Source organism: Paramisgurnus dabryanus, chromosome 1, assembly GCF_030506205.2.
Source record: "Paramisgurnus dabryanus chromosome 1, PD_genome_1.1, whole genome shotgun sequence".
Taxonomy (NCBI): domain Eukaryota; kingdom Metazoa; phylum Chordata; class Actinopteri; order Cypriniformes; family Cobitidae; genus Paramisgurnus; species Paramisgurnus dabryanus.
Window position 1 is genome coordinate 2077407 of NC_133337.1, and position 22410 is coordinate 2099816.

At 38.4% G+C, this 22410-nt stretch overlaps 2 protein-coding genes across 5 annotated transcripts in view; one reads left to right on the forward strand and one right to left on the reverse strand.

The window, feature by feature from the left end:
- The first annotated feature begins 4787 nt into the window (after nucleotides 1-4787).
- Nucleotides 4788-7693, forward strand: tmem243b (transmembrane protein 243, mitochondrial b). Its single transcript, XM_065259936.2, has 6 exons — nucleotides 4788-4942; nucleotides 5436-5522; nucleotides 6198-6429; nucleotides 6631-6681; nucleotides 6767-6871; nucleotides 6998-7693. The coding sequence occupies exons 3-6, from the start codon at nucleotides 6352-6354 to the stop codon at nucleotides 7139-7141; spliced, it is 378 nt and encodes a 125-aa protein (XP_065116008.2). The 5' UTR covers nucleotides 4788-4942; nucleotides 5436-5522; nucleotides 6198-6351; the 3' UTR covers nucleotides 7142-7693.
- A 1029-nt stretch (nucleotides 7694-8722) lies between these two features.
- The window catches only part of dmtf1 (cyclin D binding myb-like transcription factor 1), a 104847-nt gene continuing 91159 nt past the window's right edge, over nucleotides 8723-22410 (reverse strand). The window contains exons 1-17 of one of the 4 annotated variants that reach the window (XM_065265670.2): nucleotides 16823-16985; nucleotides 14901-15013; nucleotides 14664-14789; nucleotides 13340-13431; nucleotides 12433-12532; nucleotides 12231-12307; nucleotides 11998-12155; nucleotides 11873-11905; nucleotides 11682-11791; nucleotides 11338-11566; nucleotides 11111-11262; nucleotides 10884-11030; nucleotides 10640-10725; nucleotides 10380-10532; nucleotides 10084-10275; nucleotides 9856-9997; nucleotides 8723-9332 (exon numbers count right to left, since the gene is read on the reverse strand). In XM_065265670.2, coding sequence (XP_065121742.1) covers nucleotides 9295-9332; nucleotides 9856-9997; nucleotides 10084-10275; nucleotides 10380-10532; nucleotides 10640-10725; nucleotides 10884-11030; nucleotides 11111-11262; nucleotides 11338-11566; nucleotides 11682-11791; nucleotides 11873-11905; nucleotides 11998-12155; nucleotides 12231-12307; nucleotides 12433-12532; nucleotides 13340-13431; nucleotides 14664-14789; nucleotides 14901-15006 — 1941 coding nt within the window. In that variant the 5' untranslated portion in view covers nucleotides 15007-15013; nucleotides 16823-16985 and the 3' untranslated portion in view covers nucleotides 8723-9294. Of the gene's footprint in view, nucleotides 9333-9855; nucleotides 9998-10083; nucleotides 10276-10379; nucleotides 10533-10639; nucleotides 10726-10883; nucleotides 11031-11110; nucleotides 11263-11337; nucleotides 11567-11681; nucleotides 11792-11872; nucleotides 11906-11997; nucleotides 12156-12230; nucleotides 12308-12432; nucleotides 12533-13339; nucleotides 13432-14663; nucleotides 14790-14900; nucleotides 15014-16822; nucleotides 16986-22410 lie in introns of those variants that run through there. The other 3 variants (XM_073815418.1, XM_073815430.1, XM_073815435.1) reach the window with 3 other exon arrangements.

Genomic DNA, 22410 nt, shown 5'->3' on the forward strand with positions numbered 1-22410 from the left:
CTGTTGTGAGTATTGTGTAAAGCGCTATATAAATGTGTATTATTATTATTATTATTATTATTATAAGGTGCTGTGAGCTGCGTGATCCACCGAGCTTTAAAAAGCTGAGATGTCAACAGGAACAGAGGATGTTTTCCTTCGTAGAGGAGACTCGGTTTGGAATCGACAACTATCAGTCTGACTCGTTGTCACTGGTTGTGTCTGTGTTTTTAAAGATAAGGCTCCACCATGTTGCCAAACTCACCTCTCTTGAACTACAGAAAGGGAGGAAGGGGAAAAAATCTCTGGAAAACAGTCCTCTTTCAGGGGTGGGTGTGTGTGTGTGTGCGTGCGTGCGTGCGCGCGCGTGTGTGTGTGTGGGGGGTTTACAAATCATTTTAAATTGTTTCTTCACCATATTAAAAAGTCTTATTTTATTGCAACTATCTGTTTCTGCATCTTTGTCATATTTATAGTGTGTGATTTATAAAATATCTTATGTCCTACACCACATATTTTGATTTTGGACTCACTTTATATCTTATATCAGAATATTTTATTACTGTTTAGTGAATATTCATTCATTCCTACTATGAACATGCCTAAGTGGCGCTGTCCACATTAGTGTTGGTAACACTAAGATTCTAAACCTAAATATTGACAAACTATATATTGTTGGAAAGCTCAAATAGTATAATTTTCATATTTCATTACCATTTGGGGAAAATTATGACACAGTGAGAGTCAGTTTCTAAAAATTTTACGGGCCCACAGGTAGGCCAAATTTGTTTTTGCATATAACACTAAAACCCTACTCTAAACCTAAAAAATCATGGCAAGCTATATATCATCGGAAAGCTCTCAGAATGTAGTTTTAATATTTCAAAATCTTTTTGCATGAATAATATTGCGGTGACAGTAATTTATTAGTTTGTGAGTATACAAGAGTACAAGAGTATGTGGCAAAATCTAGTGGCAGTTGTTAGTAAAACCATTAAAATTGTGACCCAAACATCATTTTTTTGTGATTTGGATCACAACTACTTGAGACATATTGCTTCATGTTAACATTATTTATTGTGCGAAACATTAACTTTTATGTAATTTTATTTATAAATTAATATGTTACTGCATAATTTGATATATTAAAATAAAGGTAAACGGCTATAAAAATATTTATATTTAATATTTTTACGTTCTAACTCATTTGTGAAAAACCCTAAATTGTCTTCTTTAAAACAAGATTAGGTTTCTAGCCCAAAGAATCCCAGAGAAATATTCATTTAAAGATGTACATCACATTGTCACCCCCAATCAAACGGGATTTGCGGCACATAAGGGGTTAAAATACGCCGAACCATGTGTCCTATATCATACCTCCATGAATGACCTTTGCAGCAAAAAAAAAACCCGCGTGAAAATCTGTTCGGTATTCACTGAGATATGATTAATTAAATGCGCTGATAGCTCAATCCACCAGTCATACAGATTACACTGAGTGGAGCGGGTGACCGATCTAAGATGGCGGCCCCATATCTCACCGCGCCAGTAGGCAGTAGCGGTCGATAGGGCGTCTACCTATATGATGTCTATGGGGGAATCCCTGTCGCCATTTTGAAGTGCGTTCCACTTCGTCAAGTGGACGAGGGAAGTTTGTATGGACAGACCCTCGCTCCCTCGATTTTGACCGAGGGAGCGAGTCTGCTTCATATGTACACTTCATGCAGCTTCATATCCCACAATGCAACACGATTGTGATGTCACTTCAGCAACTCGCGCTTTGCACATGGAGGGGGCGTCTCAGCTCAGAAAACATATAATATTTTAAAAATACTCAATTTTTTGTAAGTTTTTTCTTTTTCTATTTTTTCTTTTCTTTTCTGATAACTTGTGAACAATGTGTGAGTAATACCTCATGTTCATGTGGCATTGAACAAAAGTGTGTTTTGTACTTACTTGTTGATGATATTCAATAAAAAAAAAAAAAAATTTAAATTACAAAAAAAAAATGGAGGGGGCGGTCTCCACTTTCCATGTGATCAAGGGCTTAGGGCGATCCATTTGAACCCACTTCAAGTGTTCTAGCAGTAGTGGGCACTCGTACAACGTAAGCAATGACGTACATCCGAGTGAACGAGACTGAGGGAAGTTAGCGAGGGAAGTTCATAAAAAACGAACTGGAACGCAGGGCAAGTACTCTGCAGCTGCTGTTCCATTTGCCATATAACCGGACTCGCGTCCTCCCGTCATCGGGAGTTCGTTCTTCCGAGACTGAACTTGCAAGTCCGAACTACGAAGGACACGTCTGAACTTGGCGTAGGGGAGAGTGGGGTAAAGTGAGACATTTTTTACATTTGCTCCCCTCTAAGCGAGCTAAAATGATATATCAGTCAAATTTACACATTTCCCATTAATTCAGGATGTTTCCTAGCTATGGAAATTACCAGAATGTATTCAGGACGAAGAGCAGTGAAAATATGATTGTTTTAAAAAAAGTGGTCTTGTGTCTCACTTTACCCCAGCTTAGGGGTAAACTGAGACAGACCAGAAAAATCAAGGGGGTAAAGTGAACCAGCTCGGGGTAAACTGATCCACTTACTTTTTACACTCTGAAACTACCATAACAGCACATATTGTAACAGATAAAATCCTGACGGCTAGCTTGACAACCACACATTCCAGAACTAATGTTGGACTAGTAACAGAATCAAGGGGATTGGTCAATTAAGAACATTATTTTTCTAAACACTTGAAAGTATAGTAACACTGAACCAAAATCAAATACAACATAACATAATTCAAAAGTTATATTTTTTGGCCAGTTTTTGCCTTTATTTAACAGTGAGTTTTGGAGAGGACAGGAAAGTACAGGGAGGAGAGAAGGGTATTGGATCGGCAAATGACCACGAGCCGGGAATCGAACTCCCAGAAAGTGTGAAAGCACCTAATGTCGGAGCGCTGCCCACTGTAGACCATTGGCTCCGACAATTCAAATTTTTTTAATTAACATTCAAATGACATATAGAACCAGTAAGATTAAAACGCAGTCTGGGGGTCAGAACAAAGGACCCTTAGAGCCAGCTAGTGTCTGCGGGTCAGCGCAAAAGACAATCAGAACCATCTATCAATATTTCTATCCCTTGCAGCTGCTCTTACTGTGGGTTCACACCAGACGTGAGTTCAACGATTTGTGCAAGTAGATTACATTCAAAGTTAATGCAAAGACACGATCAGACGCATCCTCGCCTGGGGCGATGCGAATGACGCCATATAAGCGGAGCATTTGCCGCGAAAACACGCACTATTCACCTCAAACATGTCTTCGCCCAAGTTGAAAATATTTATCTCGAACGAAAAATTTGCATGACACAATGTTAAATCCCGTGAGTAATCTAGAGTGAATAATGCTACGTACACACCAAATGCGGGGCAGTGCGTTACTTGATCTAGATTACTCGCAGGATTTAACATTGTGTAATGGAATTTTTCACTCAAGTTGAATATTTTCAAATTGGGCGAAGACATGTTTGCGGCGAATAACGCGTGTTTTCGTGGAAAACGCGCCACCCATATCACGTCATTCGCATCGCCACATGCGAGGACGTGTCTGATTGCGTCTTTGCATTGACTTTGTATGTAATCTACTTGCGCAAATTGTTGAACTTGTGTCTGGTGTGAACCCACAGTACCATGATGCCTCGCGTTTGGTGTGTACATAGCATTAGAGAATTCTTTCCTTCCTTGACCTAAGCAGCTGCACTCTCCATCTCCTCAAGGGGTGTTTTTCCCCAGGCTGTCTTCCTGGTGTATTGACTAGGCATAATGGTTTTTCTGCAATGTTTATAACATTAAAAATAAAACATATGTAATGTAATATTACATTAAAATATGTTTTAGACTAAACTGAACTTGTGCCTCATGTCTCACTTTACCCCACATCATTTGTCTCACTTTACCCCACCACCACATTTTGGAAAAAAACTCTCTCTCTTGGAAATTCAGGCTAATCTTCAGCTAGCATCAACACAAGGTTTTATATGTTGGTAGTTCATAAACATGTGTGATATAAGTTTTTCTACCTGAATCAATTTGCTTTGGCACAACAGTTGATTAAGTTGACAGCAAGAAAATTTACTTTTACAAGCAAAAAATATATTTTTGTGAAAAAAACATGTCAACCACAGCAGCATGAGGTCCTGTCCTTCATGGCCAAGGGGAAATTTGAGGGGCTTAAAAACATAATGGTCATAGGACCACAAATGTGTTCAGTTGCCTAGATACAGGGGGTGTCTCACTTTACCCGATGTCTCACTTTACCCCACTCTCCCCTACTTGGTATAGACCTTTCTCACAACTTCCGTATTTATGACCGGAAATACGCAATCGTCGCGGAAATGTACTTCCTCCGCAGTCAAGGCAATGTAAAAAGCCGTATCTGTTCCATCAATTCCCTGTTGATGGTGTAGTTTGACAGAAGTGGATTCAGGCTATTCGGCAAGACTTATAATGTGTCGTTTTAGTTAACAGTTCAGTAACAGTTAGACTCGCTCTCTACTTACCTAGAAATTTATGGACAAATTCTTCATGGAAAAAGTTTTCCTCCATTAGTCGTGTCACATCAGCAAATGTAATATTTGGCAAATCCATAAACGAAGTTGTGTAGACTTTTTGATCCATTTTAAACTTGCCCGGGTTTATGTTTTTCTAGTGTGTTGACGCTTGACAGGAACTCCGCTTAAACGACGATTACGTATTTCCGGTTACTATGAGAAAGGTCTATTGAGAAACGACCAGTGTCTTCAAAAACAACAAATAAACCGCATCCCCCTTTAAGATGACGCTACTTCCGGTTTTATGCAGTTTGTCTTTACGGTGCTATTCTGCTCTTGAGAAGTCATGCGGATAATGCTCTGATCATAAATACCCGTGTTATCAAAAACAACAACGTTTGTACCACATCCTGGTAAGTTAACAATTTATTAAACACTAACGCTTACCTCTATTCTGTTGTTATATTTTTTTGTTTGCATTAGCTTGTTAGCTTTTTGATGGATTCAAATGAATCTATAGCAGCAATCTTATTTGATATTTACAGTTTTCAGTAGAATTGGTTGTCACATATGATTAAGCTCAAATATTGTTTATTAATGGTTTATTGATCAGTTGGTTATAGTTTAACGAAATCATTGATTGTCAAGATGAAGTGACAAGCAGTGATAGGCAAATTTAAAGAATTTAACTGCACTGGAAAACATTCAAGACAAAAATTTGTGTGAAATCTGTATGGTGTTGGACATAACTACTCCTATTTCTAGAAGAAACTTGATCCCTAGATTTGAGAAATCAATACTAGAAAGTGCAGAGAAGTAACATCAGGCACTTACGCTGATCTTTAGTTACTAACACATTTACAGAGTTGAAACAGTATTGAGGTGTTTCTTGTCTTCCATCCTCAGATTTCGGTTGACATGAGTCATATATAGGATTTTAAATAATTTATCCTGATTCCAGCAGAATGATGAAGAGTCATCATGGATCTGAAGGTAACTTGCCAGAGGTTGTCCACAACATTACAGCTTAGATTGTAATTACTTATCCCCCCCCCGGGCTTTTACATGTGACCGCATTACTAATGCATCTATTTTGCATTGCCGTAATGTTGTTTGAGGAATGTGATGATTCTGATTAGAGGGATTTAGATTCTTGTTAAAGTCATAAAAAAACAAAACATTTTCAACATAAAAAACTGTCTAGAAAAGAAGCAATTACAAATAAACTACATTTCCAAGTAGCTATGTGGACACAGTCCCAAAAAGGTGAGGGACAGATTCATCCTCCACAAAAGGAGCAAAGGGGATCCTTCTTGGGAAACATTTATAAAATAAAAGCTAACAGGATAAAATCAATGTAGAAACTTAGACACTTTCTTCCAGTGAATATAAAAAAATACCCCAATAAAATATTACAGAGGGTACAGTAACACATTTTTACATTTACTGAAAGTCAGGATCAACTGGCCACATGACCGATCACATTTTTTTAAAGCCTGTTGTGGTTATGCGATTTCGTGAACCTGACTGCTCAGAAATCAGCTGAGAGAGACAAAAAGGCTTGTTTTGTTACTTGAAAAATGCATAACACGTGTTTCTTAGTTCATCATATTACATACCATTGATAATTCCATGAATTAACTATGAACCATCTTATCTGTACTACAGGTAACGCAAGCATATTGATATCCTGCATCTAAATCCTTTTGCCGTGAGGCAAACCCAAGCGAAAAAGGAGCAAATATGCATTGCCGAAGTCAGCTTGAAAGGGACTGCAGCTGGTAGAAGATATCAGGAAAAGGGTGTATGTAATGCTTTTGCCATGGATGACTTTACTACACGCACCTATGGCACCAGTGGTATGGATAACAGGCCTTTATTTGGCGAGACATCAGCCAGGGTAGTGCCACTTTGTTTCTTCTTTAATGCATGTTCTACTGTAAGCCTCATTGTCATGATTCATGCTATCCCAAACAAGAAAGCATTTTAACTTGCATTATATAAGTAAATCATTTTGAGGTCACACTTGTGCCATGTAAATTACTGTTTCCCTTGAGATACCTGTCAGATGCACTAATATATGTTGGTTAATCACTTTCAGGATAGAATCATCAATTTAGTAATCGGTGGACTAACATCTTTACTCGTTCTTGTAAGTTTTCACCTTGAAGGAGCAATTGAAATTCTATTAATATTATTTGTGAAAGAGGATGCTGAATTCTCACTTTCTGTTTTAGGTGACCATTATTAGCTCATTTGTCTTCCCTTCGCTGCCTCCCAAGCCATTAAATATTTTCTTTGCCACCTGTATCATATTAGTCTGCGGGTCAGTGTTGGTTTTGGTAAGTCTGAGAGCACCAAATCATTGTTTTTATCAGTCTGGTACCAAAGAGTAATTTCTACATCAGATTGTCTTTTCATGCATCTAAATTAATGAAATTATATCTCGTTTCATCTGTTTCTCTTAGATATACTGGTATAGACAGGGAGATTTGGAACCCAAGTTTCGCAACCTAATCTACTATATGCTGTGCTCCATCGTTCTGTTGTGCATCTGTGCCAACTTGTACTTTCATGACGTGGGCTGTGACAAACAGAGCAATGCCTTATAAAACTGTTACCATGGGAACCATCCCATTTACAGGAATGTTCATTCATTATGTGGGATCCTCGCATATCCTCACATGAGTTTTTGAATCAGGAGAATTCATTTCCTACAAGCCCTTTTTTTGGGCTGGGCCAATCTGCCGTTTGGGAGCCATGTCAGTGGACTAAACATATTATAGATGCAAATATGTTAATGATCAGTAGCACTCTGGGATGTCATGCACACTTTTTGTACCCTAAATGCTGTATACAGCTTACAGATATATATGCCAATGTGATTACAAGATCTATTGAAATAAGTCATGGAAGTGTAACACATATTGTTTATATATTTGTTTGTGGCCCACCTGTCGAACATTCCTGATTGAGATATTTCCTTATTTTGTATTTAAATTATTAGAAAAGCAATCAGTGCACTTGATTAAAGGCATAAAGTCATTGTAAATGACTGTTCCTTTTTTTCTTTTTTTTTTGATATAGTAGAAGACCTTTAAATTAAGGTAATCTGCAATTCATAATTTGTATTTTATGTAATGAATAAATACATAATCACAATGCTTTCATGTTGTTTGCATTAATTATGCTACACAGCTATGATATTTTTATCTTTATTTATCTGTGTGTCGTTGTTGTCTCTGTCCACTGGAAGCTGTGACACAAAAACAAATCCCTGATATGTGCAAACATAACTGGCAATAAAACCTCTTTCTGATTCTGAAACAGTGACTGTGGTTTCAGAGGTCAGCTTTCTACCCTGACATCTACTCTCTTGTAAGCGTGTATGGCTGCAGCAGTTTAAAAAATTTCTTTACAAAAACCCATCGCTTCACCTTATTAAAACTATTTAATAATAACTGTGGATTAGTTTTTGGTAGATGGATGTTTTTTGGGGCTTTAAAAATGAGGCACTATCCAATGCCATTATAAAGCAAAAAGAGTCAGGATATAATTTAATATAACTCCAATCCAGACAACAGACGACTAAGGGCTGGGTCTGCTGACTTGGACGTGTATCCGGTCCAGAGTCGTCTGCTGTCTGGGAACTGTGTTTGGCTGAAAGAAGAAAATCATATACACCTAGAATCGCTTAAGGGTGAGAAAATATGGGCCAAGTTTAATTTGGGGGTGAATTATTCTTTTAACCCTCGAAGTGGGGAGGTTTCAGTTAAAAAATGGATAAACAGTCGCTTCCATAATGTAATAACAAACCTAAATGAAATGGAATTGGGTTAATTTACAAAGACAACTATAAGTATCCCATTACAAAGTTGACTCCAATAGGTTGACAAAAATTTACATATTACTATCTGGCTGAGGAGTTTATGGGATTACCTGTTTGTACAAACAAGATGCATGCAAATTTCTTTGCTGCAGCTAAAACATTACATCCTCATTTCATACAGTCTTATGCTCTTTAGTAAAACACATCATGGTAACCTTTAGTGATTAATTAATCATGGATTTAAACAACAACATTCACATCCAAAGCCCTTAATCTCTGACCTACTATGATCCTCCAATCCCTGCAGCAATGCATCATATTACTGCCAGTACCTTACCACAATGGATAAAAAACAGACAAATGGTGACAATGTTTTGTTTATTCAATAAATAAATAAACACAGAGGCACTAACATACAGGTTAAGTAAATATTTAAATCCTTTGATGGCCATCTATTCTAATGGTAATTTGGAATGAAGCAGACAACACTATTATCATAACAGTGCAGCTTTACATAGCTAATGCATCAAGTATAATGGTTAGTAGGCTATAAAAACTAGTCAAATCAAGAAATACACAAACGTAATACGTTGTAACAATGAAAGTATATCATATTTTAAAAATTATTATTCAAACAAGTATTACTTGTTTCTGTACGGATGAGGCTCAGAAACGAATGTTTAATAAATACTGCTTTGATGCAAGCATGTTTCATAATCCTGATCCTGCATGCTGCATTTCAGCCCACAAAATGTCATTTGCCCCTCAATTCAAACCCACCACTTTAATGGAACCCAAGTAACAACAATTTACTCAACACATGTATTATAAATCTATTAGTAATCTCTGTGTAGAGTATTCAGTGTTTGATTTGTCCTTCAAAAGTATAAGTAGGGTCTAAATAAATAATTTATGTTAGACGCTAGGAGTGAATTTTTAGTCTGATCCCTCTTCCTGGTTCTGCAAAATGGGATCTATGTGGAAAAATCTAATGGTCAGTAACATAGGACAATTTTATTTGGAAACAATTTACAATAAGGTTCATTAGTTAACTAACGATAACAAAGATTCATAAATACTGTAACAAATGTATTGCTCATGGTATGTTTATGTAAGTTAAAGGCACACAAGGCAAGTCTGAGTATAATTTCTCTACTAGCTCCCCCTAGTGTCTGGGGGTAAATGCTTTCTATATCTGAGACTTTACAGACTGAAGGACACCGGGTCGGATACAGCGAACTTGCAAGTGGGGTATTCTTCCTACAGACGGTAGGGGCGGGCGAGAGAGTCTTCATTCGTCATGTAATGAGTCATTTAACCATATACCGACTTACGAAGATGATTTATTAACATAAAAATGCTGCCTTGTGTCCCTTAAATACATTATCTAATATTAACTAATGAACCTTTTGGTAAAATGTTACCTTTAATATCTTTAAATCCCAGTTGACTTGTAGAAAACAATCAGACCTTGTTAATGCAAAGAAGTCTTAATACCTGTCAGTGTTCCAAGGGGCAGGACTGTATCTGTGCTGATATCTTCATTTGAAGGAATGAAGCTGCGTGGAGACGGAACCATAAGCACGGTACCAACACCTAACCCAGAACTCTCTGATTCCTCTACTTTACCGGAGTTTGTCTAAAGGAAAGTACAAGGATTAAGATAATTACAATGTGGATTTCTATAGATGTTTTGGTTTTGCCTGCAGAAGAAGATACCTTTACCTTTTCTTCTTCCTGTACGTTCTTTAAACTTTCTTCTCTATTTTCCTCTTCTTCAATGTTTTGTTCTTCAGGTGACTGTTGATCGTTTACAATCTCCTGTTCTCCTTCCAACTCAGAGAGGTCATCTGGGCTCACCGTCTGGATAATGATGCCAGGATGAGACATCTGAACAGTCACATTTTCAGTGTCACCCTTATAAAGATTGTAGGTGTGGGTAAAAGAGAGAAATTTGGATTATAGGACATTTGTTTCATTCATTTTGCATATTCTGTGCTAATGCAAGCAATCAGATTTACTGTTAGGCTGTGTAAAATAATCTGATCCGGCGAAGATGGTGAGGTTGCAGCTGTAAGAGTGACCGTGGGATTGGCTGAAAGTGTGAGGCTCTGATTGGTTCCTGTTTGGAGGAAATAAGTTCCAGGGGTGCCCGTGGGCTGCAGGTGAAATGACTAGAGAGGAAATGAAACAAATCATTTTGAAAAAACTGCACAGCTTTTAAAATTGCATTGTAAGGTAAACATTTTTTTTTAAATCTTTCAACCACAATTTTACTCACAGGCAATAATTCAAACGTTTGTAAAGCTCCAGAATTCAATGTGATTGTTTCACTGTCTGAAGTACCACTCACACCATCTGAGGAAGCTGAAAACAGGAGACATGCACTGAAACATGTTTTAAACACAATACAAAAACTCCCCTTAACCCGCAGCTGCGGGACAAACGGTTAGATTTTCCACTGAAACCACAGTCATATGACTGCGTGCACATGAATTAGCAGGCCTGTTGTTTGTAATACTCACAGACATGCGTGATCTGCACTGGAATCTGAACCGGAATCTGAAGGGCAGTAACTGGGCTGGGTGACACATTAGCGGACGGAGAACCGACCACCATGACCTTCGTAGACGGTGGTGCTTCCGCAACATCCTGCAGTGCTTTCAACAAGACTACACACAAGAGCTTACTTCAACATCTGCTCTGCCAACAAATAAGATCATTAACCTAGATCACAATCTAAGTTCCTCACCAGGAAATGGAAGCTCCTTGTGATTGGTTACTTGTCTTTTGATTGTCCACCATTTGCTCCGTAGCCACTGAGGTGAGCGTACACTGCTCCACCCACCAGCCAGAGTATCCCAGTTAATGTCGTTCTCATCATCCATCTCCAGCTCTGCTATTCTGCTCATATAGGTTTAAACTTAAAGATGCACTCTGAACAAAGCTACCCTCCCCATCTGCTGTGACCTCAGGTACCTGCGAACAAGGTTGATATCATCTTCTTTCGTCCATTCTGTTCCCCCGCTCTGTTTCCAGTTTAGGTAGTTGAGCCACTTGGAACGGCACTGTTTCTCAGAGCGACTGCCAACTAATTCTGCCACTGTCGCCCAGGAGACGCCTTGAGTAACGGCATCGCCTGCCTCTGTGCCAGTCAACTCATGGACCACCTCTGCCAACCTTCTCTCCTCTTCTTCTGTCCATTTTCCTGGATGTTTAACATTGCTGTCAAATATACTTCAACATATAGTTCAGAACTGATGTTTTAAACTATGCAATGATAACTAAAATATCAAATCAACATGGTGTAACATGAATTATACCAGTGTTGCATGTGTCCTTCATGAGTCGACATCGGTCCTTTACGGAGGATGCACTGCGACCGAGTGCTGCCCCAATGGTGGCCCAGTCGTTCCCGTGTCTCTCTCTCAGCCTGATATTGCAACACAGAAAGTAACAATGGGGATTCAGGAACTCATGCATTAAACTTTGTGCCATTTGTAGTTCAACTTACTCTTTTAGTCTATTGATCTCTTCATCCGTATATCTAAAAGACAAAAAACAACACATCAAATATTAAATCAGACATCTGAGTGTGCAACAGATTTTGTGTGAGTCAGTAAACCTCTCTGTCCTTACTTGCCTACGTGGTTTCGGTTATCGTACATTCGAAGTACCCGTCTGTATACTGCGAACAGTGGTCTGTTCAAACCCCACGCTATACTGCGGTAAAAATCTTTTCTCTCTTCTTTTGGCATCTCAAAGATGATCTCCGCAGGGTCCTGTATCCCCCGGTTCTGAGTTTAGACAGACAGAATATAAGCAAGGCTGCACAGCTCTACCAACGTGATACCTTCTTAAAACATGCTAACCTTTAGGTATTGATCTATGTTACTCATCAGGATATCAATCTCCTCTTTTGACCACATACCCTGTTTCCATTTGTGACCTGCAGATTTGTTACAAATACTTTTACTGCGGTTAAATGTAAAGTACTGTATTTATTATCTTGAGTGTTTATTATTTCTACGACAACCCAGATCTCCACAAACACATGCTATAGGTAAAATTTACCCTTGTTAACCAACGTGTCTTTATCTTCTTTCGTAGTGAACCAGGCTTGACTGACAGCAGATACATCTTCAGATTTCTTAAAGGCAGAAGAATCTTTATCCTGTTGACAAACATCTCAACAACGCTCAGATTTTTAGCACTTATTTTTATCTGCAGACTGTTCTAAATAACAAATACTTTATAGACCCCTTTATCACCCATGTCACTGTGACGTCACCGCTCTAGCTAAAGGCAAAAAATAAGTAGGAACTCATAGCCGACGCGCTAAAAGTTTGAGTTTTTGACTTTAAAATGTCATCTTGTTGTGTTTTTGGCTGCTAGATTAGAAGGAACAGCACTTTTGGTTTTGGTTTTATATAGTACAAATCAGCAAGTTTCTGTTTTATAGGTGAAAAGTCGCCAACTGTGCTATTGTTTAGCTTAAATGTTAAACAAACATACAGCGATAGATGTGTATGCCATCGTTTGAATAGTCTCTTAAATAATCCACATTGCTTATCATAGTTAGCCCAGTGATAGGTTACATAAGACAGTAAGCCTAGACAAAATTACCCAAATCCACCTGAAAGTAATTCATATTTTGTCTAGGAAATATCTAAAACCTGGTTAAAATCGCAAGAGTTTATTTACAAAAATACCTTTCACGGTCCCGCAGAATCAGTGACTGTACATATTCGGACAGATCCGAAACTAATTCTGCATCCATGTTTAATAAATCCCTCCTAAAACATGCTCGTTTAAGCTTGTCAACATAGCCTCTGCGGCTCTTTCTGCCTCCAGCTAAGCCCCGCCCACACAAATACGTCACAATGTTTACCAACTGTAAAAGGGTCTATTGTATCTCAGAAACTAGAGAGTGTTAATTAATAAATGCAGAAAACAAGTAAAATGACTAAAATGTGACTACCTGTATTTGAGCTAAATCATCTGATTCCAGCTCTCTTTCTCTCATCTCTGTCGCAGTCATTGTCACCTCAAAACTTTCATCGCCTTGGGTAACTAAAATGTAACAACAGCCTTGTTGACACTGTAATTGCTTATTGTTACATTATGTGTGCAGATTAGGTGATGCGAGTTTTTCAATATTAAAGGGCACATATTATGCAAAATACACTTTTACAAAGTGTTTGGAGGTGTTTTATAAATGTGGTGTTATAAAAGTGTGTGAACACAACAACCCAATAATGTAAAAAGCCACCCATTAGACATGCTGTTTTTAATCTCTTGTTAATGTTATGTCACATTGATAAAGCCCTGCCCACAGCCAATGACTGATTCATTTTATCCAAAAGCTTTTCTGAATGTGTTTGTTAACACGTGATAGCGCTAATGTGGCTAAAGGGATTACTGTTTTAGACTGTATATTAGGAATCAGATTCATTTTTAACCGAAAACACTCAATGTCTGTTGTGAGGAGCAGTAGCTCATTTGCATTTAAAGTTCCACAAATGAAAAGTAGGGCTGTGACAGTGGCAGTATTTTACCACCGCGATGGTAATGCAACAATTCACTGCGATGGTTACCGAATGTGTGTGTGTGTGTGTGTGCATGTGCAGGTGTGCACTGATGCATATACTCTTATATATAATGCATACATGTATCTTGAAATATAATTTAAACGAGGATCAGATATACGTGAAATGTGAAGCAATTGAGCATACTATATGTGCTTGGCCATTTCGGTGGGTTCTCAAGCCGAGCCCTGGAGCAGTCACGAAATTGGCACCTCTGTGCGTGTTTATTGTAGCACTTCCATCCGTGAAACAACACACTTATTATGGTTATGTTTCCACCTGCACTGAAAACGCATTCTGATGGTGCACGGTAGTGCAGATTGATCGTTTTTCGCAACCAATTGTTTATTTCGCCCCCAAGCTAGCGGGTCATCACTGATATCAGTTGCCTCCCCTTGCAAATAACACACTTACTTCGAATCTGCTGGCTTTTTGCATTTACACAAACTTGATGACATCTCTGGGCAAGGTTGTACTTTATTGTACTTTACCGCGGTGTTATGACAAACGTCACAGCCCTAATGAAAACAGCACTTTTTTGCTTTCTCCCAAATCTGGGAATTTTGGACATGCTATAACAAAAGATCTGTAAGGTACTTTGAGCTGAAACTTCACATACACATTCTAAGACTTATATTACATCTTGTAAAAATGGGAATAATGGGTTTGAGGTGGACCAACTGTGTACACACAGTATGTATTTGTGTTTATACTCACTAGGCAAAGTGACAACAGAGTACTCTGCTGAGGTAGAATCATGAGCGTCTTCAACATTGTCGCTGGACAATCGCAGTCGTTTGTGAACCGGTTCGGTGGTTTCATCTTGACCCGAGTCCTCCTCATCTGTAAAACATTAATAGAATTTACATAAACACATACATTTAATAAAAGGGAAGATTAACAACACCGATCATATGGCTATATCATGTTCCATGTGGAGCAGGGGTCTCTCACCATTTTGAGGACAGTGAAGGATAATATTTCCATCAGTGTCTTGAGTAAATGTGACAGAATTGACTGATTCAAGGGTCACAGTGGCTGGGACATCTCCTGTGTTCATACTCAATCTACAGGTAAAGAAAACACACAGACTAGTTTAAAAAAAAAAAAACCCAGAAGAGACATTTTTATTATTTTGTCTGCTGGGAAAATATACAAATATCTTTGGTAGGTTCTGATTAGCATTGCTAAATGAAAAAATTACATCTTTAAACAAAATAATTCAAACAATTTGCACAGATCATTAGCTTCAAAAGGTAAACAAATTTATTGTGTTGCCTTCTTGAATGTTTGTATCTTTTGTAACAGTTTAGTAGCAGTGTTGGGCAGTAGCTTCACTACAAGTAGCGAAGCTAGTAGTTTAACTACATTTTTCAGTAGCTTGGCGGTAGCTTAGCTGCTTTCTAAATCAAATAGCTTTTCAGTAGCTAAGCTCTTTTTTTGACCAAGTAGTGAGGTAGCTTCCACACAAGCTACAATTTTCCAAACATTTCTTAAGTCGTCCTGAATTTGAGAATAAGCGCGTCATTTTGAATCGACACAGGACATCGTTTGTCCCGTATTTTCGAGTTGTGCAGCCTTCCTTTATTCATACAAAACATTACAACTCACATTCTGTGAAGACTCGTGCTCTACCTGTAATAAATATTACAATTGAAACTATTAATAGACCACGATTGGAGACCCATGTGTTAAGATATGTCAGGGCAAGGTGTTTTTAAATAGAGGCAGCTCAAACATGCATTTTATTCTGGGAGTAGGATAAGTCCAGCAAACCGCCCCATAATGTGAAGTATCTAGGCCTACATTATGCTTGTATTGCCTATAATTACCAAAATACTAAATTGAAACTGAATAAATAATTACATAATAAAACTCGTTAAAAATAAAAAAGTAGCTTGGGTGTAGCAAGCTACTATAGCTTAGCTTGCTACATTTCCCAGGGGAGTAGCTTCAGTGTAGTGAAGCTTCATTTAATGTGAAGTAACTGGTAGCTTAGCTCACTACATTTTCCAAGTAGCTTGCCCAACACTGTTTAGTAGTAGTAAAAGTGACCTACGTATGGTAACTCATAATTGGAATGTGACCTCCGGAAACATTACACTGTATCAAGACTCAAGGGTATGTAAAGTTTTGAAATGGATTATTGTTGTAAAGTTACTTATTCTGTACAGGATTATATGTACTCATCTTTTATGTGAAATCTTGTGTCTGTACTAAATAAAAACAAACTGCAATTTGTATGATCCCACTTATTTTTTTACATTTTGCTGTTTCTGCAAGGGGTATGTAAACTTTTAGTACAATTACATATATGTTCCAAGCGTTTTCTTTTCATATTATTTTATATATTCCACTTTACTGAGCTATTTCATTGTTCTTGACAATTTCAAATGTAAAGATTCATTGCACACTGGTTCATACAAAAGAATGGTAGTACACTGTGTTGCATATTCATAATAAGTGTGACACTACATGATGCTTGCAATTATAAGTTGCAATTATTAATTTATTTCACAGTAAGCAATTTTAAATACCTTTTTAATATATTTAATAAAATAATAATCACAATAATAAGGCTGTAATATAAAATGTATATATGTGAACATGCTTAATAATATTAGAATTTAAAAGACATCTTAAAACGAACATTTTGCATGGTTTTACAGTGTTTCATCTGGTCATTTAAAATAAGCAGATCAGGAATAATGAGGCGCCATGTTCGTTTTCAACATGAAGCCGTGTGATGTCGACGGCATTTTTCCGACGTTGCTGCATTATTTTTTACCTTTAAATTATCAAAGTAATCGGACTTGCTGCAGTGCCGCACACAGGGCTGAGCGAAAGTGAATTTTAGGTTTGATTTTGGTACTTACTTCCTGTTTTGGGTACGGGGACTTCGCAGTGACCAGGATGAAGTCAAATACCAGGATGGAGGAGAAGCGTTTTTTCTTCAGAGTGGAAGTGTCTACAGGAGCCCGTTTGGGACTTCCGGTTTTGAAATCAATGGCGTTGGTAAACCTTGCTATGTCTTTCTTTGATAATTTTTTTGTTGAATGTACACTTTTATATGGTTATTTGCTTGACAACTTAAGAAATGTATATGTTATGTTGCAAGTGTTATGTTGGGGCAGGCTTGCACACACTCACTTTTGAACTACAGCCGACGTTTTATTAAAAACTGCTTTAAATGTACAGCTGTATCAGCAGCACCATCTTGTGTTGAGTTTAGGCAAGTGAGTTATTTTTTATGTTTGAGTTTCAATTATTGTTTAGATTTGTTCTTATTCAATACCTCGCCACACCTATAGAAAAATGTTTAATCCGTTAAAGCTTGTTTTGTAAAGGGTTGTTTATAATATGGAATTAAATGTATATGTCCAAGTACAAATTATACTTAATTTCCACAGCAATACATGATTAATTTATTTGCCTGGATTTAAGTATTTTTATTAAGAATTATTACGATCCATACACATGACATAAGTAAAAAGTAATAGAGTTATGTGCACATTTAGATGTTTTTTAGCCTTGTTGTTCCAAATAATTTACTTTTAGCCTGCTCTGGTTCAAAACAAACACTGTAGGTTTTGTGATATAATGTGAATAATTTATTTTGCACTGTCACTGTGGTATCTTCCAATCATGACTATCGTACAAAGGGTCGCTTTAAAGAATAATAGCGCATTGTATGAAATGCAAATCTTTACAATTAAAGCATCTATCTCCATACTTAAATGCTACACATAAATGCTACACGTAAATACGTATTTATACACTCACCTAAAGGATTATTAGGAACACCTGTTTTTTTTATTAATGCAATTATCTAATCAACCAATCACATGGCAGTTTCTTCAAAGCATTTAGGGGTGTGGTCATGGTCAAGAAAATCTCGTGAACATCAAACTGAGGCTGTTTCTCAATATGCGTTCTTCAGCGATCTTGCGTCCTTGTTTCCTCGCTCTACGTGATCTTTAACAGTCAAGGTCAATATCAAATACCTGGATGAGTTCTTGATATCGAGGATGCATCGAGTGCAGACATGCGCGTTGAAATCTAGGGAGGTCACGTGACCAGCAGGAAGATCGCACACATCTCAATTCTCACAAGTGTGTTCTGTGTTCTCCCGACCTTCTGAGTGCGTTCTTCCAAGGTCGCCTGGCAAGACCAGTCTCCACGAGAACGCAAGTCTGTTCTTTGTTTTTTTTTTATTGAGAAATTCAATTCAATTCAATTTTATTTATATAGCGCTTTTCACAATTGTTAATTGTTGCAAAGCAGCTTTACATGAGTAGATGTAGAGGAGAACACTGAAAATCAATACATAGTATAAGAAGTAGAATATAGCGGCTAAGGATAAACTGTGTAAGCGAGCGTATAAATAATGTAACGTATACAGTAAAGTGCTAAGTTAAGCCAAAGTTGGCTGACTCTCCCTGGGACTAAAAAACCCCCTAGGAGAAAACCCAATGGGAAAAAATCCTAGAAGGACAAAAAAACCCTAGGGAGAAATTAATATTTATATTTATATAGACACGGTAGGGATAGCTGGATTATGGGATAGCACGGTATTATGGGATATTAGGGATAGCACGGTATGCGGATTAAACTGGTTCATCCGGTGGTCGTTGGTCGCGTATCGGCTGGGCATCACGTTGAAGGACAGCCAGTAGATCAGTGGTGCGATGACCTTCACAGCAACAGGAACTGGGTCTGCTTGTCTCATTGTCCTCGGGGCCGAGGAAGAGACAGGGAGACAAAATCAAAATTCTATTAGCGTAGGGGCCGTTCGCATGTAATGCAAGTGTCATACATTATAGTGGTTTAATTCAGCTCGGTTCCAGACAGGCTAACTATTGCGGCAAGAGTAAATTACCCATATGAGGTATGTGAGTGCTTTGTTCTAGAAAAAATAACTACTGCAGGAAAAGTACATTTACTGGACATTCTATGGCTGCGTTTACACTTGGCATTAACATGCGACCTGTATCCGGATGTTGTCCACATACACATTGAAAAGACAAGTGTAAACGCGTTTGTGTTCGGAATGTTATCCGATCTGTGTGTCCTGATGCAGAGGTAGTCGAGGACGCTTTGTGATCGGATCTCAGTGTAATGTAAATGCAATCCAGCCATCCTATCGGCATTTGCAGGCCAATGTCACACAAAACCCCGCCCACTATCATCTCATCTCACTGACAGCTGTCAAAAATAAAGGACGTTAGGTCATGGAGCGCAGGTGAGTGATGAACAAATTTATATTTGTGGAGAAATCCTAGCTAGCTTAAACGTATCTTGAAATAAATACAAAAGCATTTTAACACGGTTGACTGTATTTAACTTATTCAGTCATATGTTTAACATGTTTCCACTATTTATGGAGGGATTTAATATTTAATGGCAGAATTGAATAAATCGTTATAATGTTTGAGTTTCCATGGCGACATATCAACGTGAATGTTGCGCTTCTTTCTGGTCAGTCAGCAGTTTCTATCTCATTTAACACATTTTAAGTTACTTGAAAACACTTATAAACCATAATTAAAGCTGCAAGCAGCGATGGAAAGGCCCTCGCACGTATGAGCACCGCCACCCGATGGCCTTAGGAAAAACTGTGAACAGTGGGATATGAATTTTAGTGTGCAAATATATGTGGATATTTTAATTAGACTGACCAAATATGATGTTGATATTGTTAAATCTCTTAGAGCAGTGAATCAGTGTTTCCTGCTGCATCTAGGTGGCGCTATGACTGTATCGGTTTCAGGCCGGGCCCCTTATTAACCATGTGAAGTATAGGGCCGGTCAGACATTGTATGCCTGAATTACAACAGCTTCCAGTTTCATGGTGAAACATCAAACTTTGCCAGGCCGCCACGGACACACCTTTCATCGAAAAGTCAAGATCTTTACAATTTATCATCGCAAAGTCCTTAAGATATGTCTGACCAAACAAGATGATGATCTAATAAAATTTCTATGAGCAGTAAATCACAGTGTAAAACGTGACATTTCCTGCTGCCAGCAGGTGGCGCTATGACTGTTTGTGAATAATTCCATGTTGATGTGTTCAGGCCAGGGCACTTATCAATCATGTGAAGTGTGGGTCAGATTAGATATTGTAAGCCTGAGTAAGAACAACTTCCTGTTTTATGGCGAAAAACAGAAATTTGGTAGGCCGCCACTGACACACGCTCCAACGAAAAGTCAAGATCTCTGCAATTTTGCATCGCCAAGGCCTTTAGATGAGACAGTCCAAATGTGGTTTTAATCTAATGAAATCTGTAAGAGGAGTTTGTTAAAGTATGAAGCCTGGAAAGGGCAAAATTTGCACTGAAACTACAGAGAAAATTCAAAATGGCTGACTTCCTGTGGGGTTTAGAGCTTGGCTCCAAGAAACTTTTTGTAGGTCTTGGGGTGATACATTATCCTCTCACATTTCATATTTGTACGTTTACCATAGCGGGGGGGCTGCTCTCTTAAGTTTTTGTAGACGGCACTACAGAGCCATTTTTACACCTCCAGTTCTAAAGCCTATTTCAAATAAAAAAATTAATCACATTTTACACGTTTGCAACGTTTCATGACTTTTTGAGCTTATTTAGGCTACCAAAATTGTGATTCATTTGTCGATACTTTGCAAGGCCAACATGGACACGCCCTTTAACGAAAAGTCAAGGTCGTTGCTATTTATCATCACACAAGGTCTTGAGATTAGACTGATGAAACATGATGTTTATATGGTTAAATCTCTAAGAGCAGTAAGTCACACTGTAAAACGTGGTATTTCCTGCTGCCTCTAGGTGGCGCAATGACTGTTACTATATTATGCCATGTTGATGTGTTCAGGACAGGACCCTTATCATATGTGTGAAGTCGGGGGCAGATCGGACAATGTATGCCTGAATTACAACAACTTCATGTTTCATTGCGAAACATCACACTTTGCCAGGCCGCCACGGATACACCCTTCAATGAAAAGTCAAGATCTTCACAATTTATCATCGCAAAGGGCTTAAGATCAGTCTGACCAAACAAGATGATGATTTGATTAAATCTCTAAGAGCAGTAAATCATGGCATAAAACATGCCATTTCCTGCAGCATCTAGGTGGCGCTATGACTGAAGCTGAATTTTGGCATGGAAATGTGTTCAGGCCAAGACCCTTATCAAACATGTGAAGCGTGGGTCAGATTGAACATTGTATGCCTGAGTTAGAACAACATCCTGTTTCATGGCGAAGACGCTGATATTTGTCAGGCCGCCACGGACACGCCCTTCAACGAAAAGTCAAGATCTTCGCAATTTATCATCGCAAAGGGCTTAAGATCAGTCTCACCTGATATGATAATGATTTGATTAAATCTCTGAGAACAGTGAATCACAGCGTAAAACAAGGCATTTCCTGCTACCTCTAGGTGGCGCTAGGACTGAAGCTGAATATTGGCATTGAAATGTGTTCAGGCCAAGACTCTTATCAAACATGTGAAGTGTGGGGCAGATTGGACATTGTATGCCTTAGTTATAACAACTTCCTGTTTCATGGCGAAAACGCTGAACTTTGTCAGGCCGCCACGGACACACCTTCCAACGAAAAGTCAAAAGCTCCGCAATTTAACATCGCAAAGGCCTTTAGATGAGATTGACCAAATATGATGACGAACTAACAAAATCTCTAGGAGGAGTTCGTTAAAGTACGAAGCCTGGAAATGACAAAATTTGCACAGAAATCACAGCAAAAATTCAAAATGTCTGACTTCCTGTGAGGTTTAGAGCTTCGCTCCAAGAGACTTTTTTGTAGGTCTTGGGGTGACATATGACCCTACCAAATTTCGTATCTGTAGGATTTTCGTAGCGGCGGGGCTGTTCTCTTGAAATTTTGCAGGTGGCGCTATCGAGCCATTTCTGCACGCCCACTTCTGGCGCCTATGCCACATGTAAATTTTTGCCACTTCTGACGTGTGTGCAACGTTTTATGGCTTTTTGAGCTTGTTTAGCCTGTCAAAATGCGATTCATTTAGCGATACTTTGCCAGGCCGCCACGGACACGCCCTTTAATGAAAAGTCAAGGTAGTGGCTTTTTATCATCACACAAGGTCTTGAGATTACACTGGTGAAATATGATGTTGATATGGTTAAATACCTAAGAGCAGTAAGTCACAGCATCAAACATGGTATTTCCTGCTGCCTCTAGGTGGCGCTATGAGTGTTACTGAATTATGCCATGTTGATGTGTTCAGGCCTGGACCCTTATCAAACGTGTGAAGTCAGGGGCGGATCGGACAATGTATGCCTGAATTACATCAGCTTCCTGTTTCATGGCGAAACATTACATTTTGCCAGGCCGCCACGGACACGCCCTCCAATGAAAAGTCAAAAGCTCCGCAATTTAGCATCGCAAAGGCCTTTAGATGATACTGCCCAAATATGATGATGATCGGATTAAATCTCTAGGAGGAGT